This window comes from Oncorhynchus keta, unplaced genomic scaffold (assembly GCF_023373465.1).
Source record: "Oncorhynchus keta strain PuntledgeMale-10-30-2019 unplaced genomic scaffold, Oket_V2 Un_contig_18411_pilon_pilon, whole genome shotgun sequence".
NCBI lineage: Eukaryota > Metazoa > Chordata > Actinopteri > Salmoniformes > Salmonidae > Oncorhynchus > Oncorhynchus keta.
In genome coordinates, this window is record NW_026280901.1 from 1 (window position 1) to 7,771 (window position 7,771).

At 54.4% G+C, this 7,771-nt stretch overlaps 1 protein-coding gene across 1 annotated transcript; it reads left to right on the forward strand.

Moving 5' to 3' along the window:
- Positions 1-473: 473 nt before the first annotated feature.
- On the forward strand, positions 474-6,397 carry LOC127920110 (unconventional myosin-Va-like; the record flags this gene model as incomplete). Its single annotated transcript, XM_052503909.1, has 5 exons — positions 474-491; positions 559-586; positions 690-822; positions 955-1,036; positions 6,257-6,397. Coding segments are annotated over exons 1-5 (402 nt in total), but the record flags the coding sequence as incomplete, so codon positions are not given.
- Between the last annotated feature and the right edge of the window lie 1,374 nt (positions 6,398-7,771).

Genomic DNA, 7,771 nt, shown 5'->3' on the forward strand with positions numbered 1-7,771 from the left:
CACACACCTGACATTCCTTCTCACTGCTAGGTAATATATACCAGCTACTGGTACTGGACCACGCTCTAAGCGCTAACCTACCCTACTGTCCTAGGTCACACCCAAACACCACACCACATTTACTCAGTCCCATTTGGTTTTTAGTTTCGTGTTGATTTGATAGTATTGTTTGTGTGTATTTGTGTTCAGGCATCAACGAGGTTGAACCAGAAGGCTGTTCCAGGTCCTGGCTGCTTATCTTACATCTGGGCAACGTGGAGATCAGAGACCGAGACTCCTGACAGCAGCTATACCTATAGAGACACCTCAAACCTCTCTGACCTCTAACCTCTATTATTAAACCTCTGACCTCTCCTAATGATTGACTCTTTCTCAAATCTTCTTGACTCACTTCCTTGCATCCTCTATCCTCACCTCCTTCTCAAAACCCATTGGAGAAGAAGGTCTGAGGAGAGACCTTGACCTTCTCCAAGATGGTTAAGAAGGTTCAAGTAGATGAAAGAATAGCAGAAAGGCAATTGAGCAAATGATTGACATGACCATGAATCCCTCTCTCAGCCCAATAACCGCCACCTGACGGTGTTTTGTGAGCTGATGGGCGTGACCTACCAGGACATGTCTCATTGGCTGTGCCACAAGAAGCTGAAGACAGCCCAGGAGACCTACATCAAGCCATCCTCGGCTGCAAGCCTCCAATGCCGTGACGCTGGCTGCCAAACACATCTACGCCAAAGTCTTCAACTGGATCGTGGACCATGTCAACAAATCTCTACGCGCCACCGTCAAACAGCACTCCTTCATAGGAGTCCTGGATATCTATGGGTGGGTTGTGTGTGTGTGTGTGTGTGTGCGTGCGTGCGTGCGTGCGTGCGTGTGTGTGTGTGTGTGTGTGTGTGTGTGTGTGTGTGTGTGTGAGTGTGAGACAGTCACTCTGACCTCTCCTCTGCTCTCCAGGTTTGAGACGTTTGAGATCAACAGTTTTGAACAGTTCTGTATCAACTATGCTAACGAGAAACTGCAACAGCAGTTTAACATGGTGAGAAAACTGTGTGTCCTGTCTGAAACTGAACTCCTGTGTTGCCGTTGTCTAAATAACCCTGTTGGTGTGTAAAAGTATTCCAAAATAACAATAGAAATAGTTTTATATCTTTGGTTATTGATGCAGAGTAACAATGTGATCCTCTCTCTACATGCTGACCTTCTCTCTCCTCTCCTTTCCTCTGCCCTCTCCTCTCCCCTCCCTTTTCCTCTCCTCTTTCCTTTCCTCTTCCCTCTCTTTTCCTTTCCCCTCTCCTTTCCTCTGCCCTCTCCTTTCCTCTGCCCTCTCCTTTCCTCTGCCCTCTCCTTTCCTCTGCCCTCTCCTTTCCTCTGCCCTCTCCTTTCCTCTGCCCTCTCCTTTCCTCTGCCCTCTCCTTTCCTCTGCCCTCTCCTTTTCCTCTGTCCTCTTTCCTTTCCTCCCCTCCCTTTTCCTCTCTCCCTCTCCTTTCCTCTGCCCTCTCCTTTCTTCTGACCTCTCCTTTCCTCTGCCTCTCCTTTTTTTTTCCTCTGCCCTCTCCTTTCCTCTGCCCTCCCTTTTCCTTCCCTCTCCTTTCCTCTCCCCTCTCCTTTCCTCTCCCCTCTCCTTTCCTCTGTCCCCTCCTTTCCTCTGCCCTCTCCTTTCCTCTGCCCTCTCCTTTCCTCTGCCTCTCCTTTCCTTTGTTTCTCTCCTTTCCTCTGCCCTCTCTCCTTTGCTCTGCCCTCTCCTTTGCTCCTGCCTCTCCTAGTTTGCTCTGCCCTCTCCTTTCCTCTGCCTCTCCTTTCCTCCTCCCTCTCCTCCTCTCCCCTCTCCTTTCCTCTCCCTCTCCCCTTTCCTCTGCCCTCTCCTTTCCTCTCCCCTCTCCTTTCCTCTGCCTCTCCTTTCCTCTGCCCTCTCCTTTCCCTCTGCCCTCTCCTTTCCTCTCCCTCTCCTTTCCTCTCCCCTCTCCTTTCCTCTCCTCTGCCCTCTCCTTCCTCTGTCCTCCTCTCCTCTGTCTCTCCTTCCTCTGCCCTCCTCCTTCCTCTGCCCTCTCCTTCCTCTGCCCTCTCCTTCCTCTGCCCTCTCCTTCCTCTGTCTCTCTCCTTTCTCTGCCCTCTCCTTTCCTCTCCCCTCTCCTTTCCTCTCCTCTGCCCTCTCCTTTCCTCTCCCCTCTCCTTTTTTTTCCTCTCCTCTGCCCTTTTTCCTTTCCTCTCCTCTGCCCTCTCCTTTCCTCTCTCTCCCTTCTCTGTCTCTCTCCTTTCTCTGCCCTCTCCTTTCCTCTCCTCTGCCCTCTCCTTTCCTCTCCTCTGCCCTCTCTCCTTTCCTCTCCCTCTCCTTTCCTCTCCTCTGCCCTCCTCCTTTCCTCTCCCTCTCCTTTCTCTTGCCCTCTCCTTTCCTCTGCCCTCCCTTTTCCTCTCCCCTCTCCTTTTCCTCTGTCCCTCTCCTTTCCTCTGCCCTCCTTTCTTCTGTCTGCCCTTCTCTCCTTTCCTCTGTCTCTATCTCCTTTTCTCTGCCTCTCCTTCTCTGCCCTCTCCTTTCCTCTGTCTCTCTCCTTTCCTCTGCCCTCCTTTCCTCTCCCCTCTCCTTTCCTCTGCCCTCTCCTTTCCTCTGCCCTCTCCTTTCCTCTGCCCTCTCCTTTCCTCTGCCCTCTCCTTTCCTTCTGTCCCTCTCCTTTGCTCTGTCCCTTTTCTCCTTTGCCCTCTCCTTTCCTCTCCCCTCCTTTCCCTCTGCCCTCTCCTTTCCTCCTCCCCTCTCCCTTTCCTCTGCCCTCTCCTTTCCTTCCTCCCCTCTCCTTTCCTCTGTCCCTCTCCTTTCCTCCCCTCTCCTTTCCTCTGCCCTCTCTCCTTTCCTCTCCCCTCTCCTTTCCTCTCCCTCTCCTTTCCTCTCCTCTCCTTTCCTCTCCTCTGCCCTCTCCTTCCTCTGCCCTCCTCTTTTTCCTCTGCCCCTCTCCTTTTCTCTGCCCTCTCCTTTCCTCTCCTCTGCCCTCTCCTTTCCTCTCCCCTCTCCTTCCTCTGCCCTCTCCTTTCCTCCTCCTCTGCCCTCTCCTTCCTCTGCCCTCTCCTTCCTCTGTCTCTCCTCCTCTGCCCTCTCCTTTCCTCTCCTCTGCCCTCTCCTTTCTCTGCCCTCTCCTTTCTCTGCCCTCTCCTTTCTCTGCCCTCTCCTTTCTCTGCCCTCTTCCTTCCTCTGCCCTCTCCTTTCCTCTGCCCTTTCCTCTGCCCTCTCTTCCTCTGCCCTCTCCTTTCCTCTCCCCTCTTTTTCCTCTCCTCTGCCCTCTCCTTTCTCTGTCCCTCTCCTTCCTCTGCCCTCTCCTTTCCTCTGCCCTCTCATTCCTCTGCCCCTCTCCTTTCCTCTGCCCCCTTTCCTTTCTCTGCCCTCTCTTTCTCTGCCCTCTCCTTTCTCTGCCCTCTCCTTCCTCTGTCTCTCTCCTTCCTTCTGCCCTCTCCTTTCTCTGCCCTCTCCTTTCTCTGCCCTCTCCTTCCTCTGCCCTCTCCTTCCCTCTGCCCTCTCCTTTCCTCTGCCCTCTCCTTTCCTCTGCCCTCTCCTTTCCTCTGCCCTCCTTTCCTCTGCCCTCTCTTTTCCTCTCTGCCCTCTCCTTTCTCTGCCCTCTCCTTCCTCTGCCCTCTCCTTTCTCTGCCCTCTCCTTTCCTGCCCTCTCCTTCCTCTGCCCTCTCCTTCCTCTGCCCTCTCCTTCCTCTGCCCTCTCCTTTCTCTGTCCTTCCCTCTGCCCTCTCCTTCCTCTGCCCTCTCCTTTCCTCTGCCCTCTCCTTTCCTCTGCCCTCTCCTTTCCTCTCCTCTGCCCTCTCCTTTCCTCTCCCCTCTCCTTTCCCTCTCCCCTCTCCTTTCCTCTCCTCTGCCCTCTCCTTTCCTCTCCTCTGCCCTCTCCTTTCCTCTCTCCCTTCTCTGCCCTCTCCTTTCTCTGCCCTCTCTTTCCTCCTCTGCCCTCTCTTTTTTCCTCTCCTCTGCCCTCTCCTTTCCTCTCCCCTCTCCTTTCCTCTCCTCTGCCCTCTCCTTTCCTCTCCCCTCTCCTTTCTCTGCCCTCTCCTTTCCTCTGCCCTCCCTTTTCCTCCTTCCCCTCTCCTTTCCTCTGCCCTCTCCTTTCCTCTGCCCTCTCCTTTCCTCTGCCTCTCCTTTTTCCTTCTGCCCTCTCCTTTCCTCTGTCTCTCCTTCTCTGTCCCTCTCCTTTCCTCTGCCCTCTCCTTTCCTCTCTCCCTCCTTTTCCTCTCCCCTCTCCTTTTCCTCTGCCCTCTCCTTTCCTCTGCCTCTCCTTTCCCTCTGCCCTCTCCTTTGCTCTGCCCTCTCCTTTTCTGCCCTCTCCTTTGCTCTGCCCTCTCCTTTCCTCTGCCCTCTCCTTTTTCTGCCCTCTCTCCTTTCCTCTGCCCTCTCCTTCTCTGCCCTCTCCTTTCCTCTGCCCTCTCCTTTCCTCTGCCCTCTCCTTTTCCTCTCCTCTCCTTTCCTCTGCCCTCTCCTTTCCTCTGCCCTCTCCTTTCCTCTGCCCTCTCCTTTGCTCTGCCCTCTCCTTTGCTCTGCCCTCCTTTCCTCTGCCCTCTCCTTTCCTCTGCCCTCTCCTTTCCTCTGCCCTCTCCTTTCCTCTGCCCTCTCCTTTCCTCTGCCCTCTCCTTTCCTCTGCCCTCTCCTTTCCTCTGCCCTCTCCTTTCCTCTGCCCTCTCCTTTCCTCTGCCCTCTCCTTTCCTCTCCCCTCTCCTTTCCTCTGCCCTCTCCTTTCCTCTCCCCTCTCCTTTCCTCTGCCCTCTCCTTTCCTCTCCTCTCCTTTCCTCTCCCTCCTCCTTTCCTCTCCCCTCCTTTCCTATCCTCTGCCCTCCTTCCTCTGCCCTCTATTCCTCTGCCCTCTCCTTCCTCTGTCTCTTCCTTTCCTCTCCTCTGCCCTCTCCTTTCCTCTTTCCTCTCCTTCCTCTGCCCTCTCCCCTTTCCTCTCCTCTGCCCTCTCCTTCCTCTGCCCTCTCCTTCCTCTGCCCTCTCCTTCCTCTGCCCTCTCCTTTCTCTGCCCTCTCCTTTCTCTGCCCTCTCCTTTCTCTGTCCCTCTCCTTCCTCTGCCCTCTCCTTTCCTCTGCCCTTTCCTCTGCCCTCTCCTTCCTCTGCCCCTCTCCTTTCCTCTCCTCTCCCTCTCCTTTCCTCTGCCCTCTCCTTTCCTCTCCTCTGTCTCTCTCCTTTTCTCTGCCTCTCTCCTTCCTCTGCCTCCCTTCCTCTGCTCTCTCCTTTCCCTCTGCCCTTTCCTTTCTCTCTCTCCTTTCTCTGCCCTCTCCTTTCTCTGCCCTCTCCTTCCTCTGCCCTCTCCTTTCTCTGCCCTCCTTTCTCTGTCCCTCTCCTTCCTCTGCCCTCTCCTTCCTCTGCCCTCTCCTTCCTCTGCCCTCTCCTTTCCTCTGCCCTCTCCTTTCCTCTGCCCTCTCCTTTCCTCTGCCCCTCTCCTTTCTCTGCCCTCTCCTTCCTCTGCCCTCTCCTTCCTCTGCCCTCTCCTTCCTCTGCCCTCTCCTTCCTCTGCCCTCTCCTTTCTCTGCCCTCTCCTTTCTCTGCCCTCTCCTTTCTCTGCCCTCTCCTTTCTCTGCCCTCTCCTTTCTCTGCCCTCTCCTTCCTCTGCCCTCTCCTTTCTCTGCCCTCTCCTTCCTCTGCCCTCTCCTTCCTCTGCCCTCTCCTTTCTCTGCCCTCTCCTTTCTCTGCCCTCTCCTTCCTCTGCCCTCTCCTTTCCTCTGCCCTCTCCTTTCTGCTGCCCTCTCTCTTTTCCGCTGCCCTCTCCTTTTTTCCGCTGCCCTCTCCTTTCCTCTGTCTCCTCTCCTTTCCTCTGTCTCTCCTTTCCTCTGCCCTCTCCTTTCCTCTGCCCTCTCCTTTCCTCTGCCCTCTCCTTTCCTCTGCCCTCTCCTTTCCTCTGCCCTCTCCTTTCCTCTGCCCTCTCCTTTCTCTGCCCTCTCCTTTCTCTGCCCTCTCCTTTCCTCTCCCCTCTCCCTTCCCCTCTCCTCTCCTCTGCCCTATCCTTTCCTCTCCTCTCCCCCTTCTCCTTTCTTCTCCCCTTTCCTTTCCACTCTCCTCTCCTCTCCCATCCTCTCCCCTCCCCTTTCCTCTCCCCTCTCCCTTCCCCTCTCATTTTCTCTGCCCTCTCCTTTCCTCTGCCCTCTCCCCTCTCCCTTCCCCTCTCTTCTCTCCTCCTTTCCTTTCCTCTGCCCTCTTCCCTTTCCTTTCCCCTCTCCCCTCCTTTCCACTCCCCTCTCTTCTCTCCTCCTCTCCTTTTCCTCTCCCCTCTCCTATCTACAGCATGTGTTCAAGCTGGAGCAGGAGGAGTATTTGAAGGAGCAGATTCCCTGGACTCTGATAGACTTCTATGATAACCAGCCATGTATCAACCTCATAGAGGCCAAGATGGGGGTACTCGACCTGCTGGACGAAGAGTGCAAGGTAGGCACACACACACACACACACACACACATACACACATACACACATACATACATACATACATACATACATACATACATACATACATACATACATACATACATACATAAATCAAAATCAAATCAAATCAAATTTATTTATATAGCCCTTCCGTACATCAGCTGATATCTCAAAGTGCTGTACAGAAACCCAGCCTAAAACCCCAAACAGCAACAATGCAGGTGTAAAAGCACAGTGGCTAGGAAAAACTCCCTAGAAGAGCGCTAAAACCTGGGAAGAAACCTGGGAGGAACCGGGCTAATGTGGGGTGGCCAGTCCTCTCTGGCTTGTGCCGGGGAGAGATTATAACAGAACATGACCAAGATGTTCAAAATGTTCATAAATGACCAGCATGGTCGAATAATAATAAGGCAGAACAGTTGAAACTGGAGCAGCAGCACAGTCAGGTGGACTGGGGACAGCAAGAGCCTTCATGTCAGGTAGTCCTGGGGCACGGTCCTAGGGCTCAGGTCAGTTGAAACTGGAGCAGGGCATGGCCAGGTGGACTGGGGACAGCAGGCCTTCATGTCAGGTAGTCCTGGGACATGGTCCTGGGGCTCAGGTCCTCGAGAGAGAGAAAGAAAGAGAGAAGGAGAGGGAATTAGAGAACGCACACTTAGATTCACACAGGACACCGAATAGGACAGGAGAAGTACTCCAGATATAACAAACTGACCCTAGCCCCGACACATAAACTACTGCAGCATAAATACTGGAGGCTGAGACAGGAGGGGTCAGGAGACACTGTGGCCCCATCCGAGGACCGCCCGGACAGGGCCAAACAGGAAGGATATAACCCCACCCACTTTGCCAAAGCACATCCCCACACCACTAGAGGGATATCTTCAACCACCAACTTACCATCCTGAGACAAGGCCCGAGTATAGCCCACAAAGATCTCCCGCCACGGTACAACCCAAGGGGGACAGCAGACAGGCGCACCACAACAGTGAATCAACCCACCCAGGTGACGCACCCCCAGGACGTGCACGAGAGCCCAGCAAGCCAGTGACTCAGCCCCCGTAACAGGGTTAGAGGCAGAGAATCCCAGTGGAAAGGGGGAAACCCAGGCAGGGCAGCAAGGGCGGTTCGTTGCTCCAGAGCCTTTCCGTTCACCTTCCCACTCCTGGGCCAGACTACACTCAATCATATGACCCACTGAAGAGATGAGTCTTCAGTAAAGACTTAAAGGTTGAGACCGAGTTTGCGTCTCTGACATGGGTAGGCAGACCGTTCCATAAAAATGGAGCTCTATAGGGAAAGCCCTGCCTCAGCTGTTTGCTTAGAAATTCTAGGGACAATTAGGAGGCCTCGTCTTGTGACCGTAGCGTACGT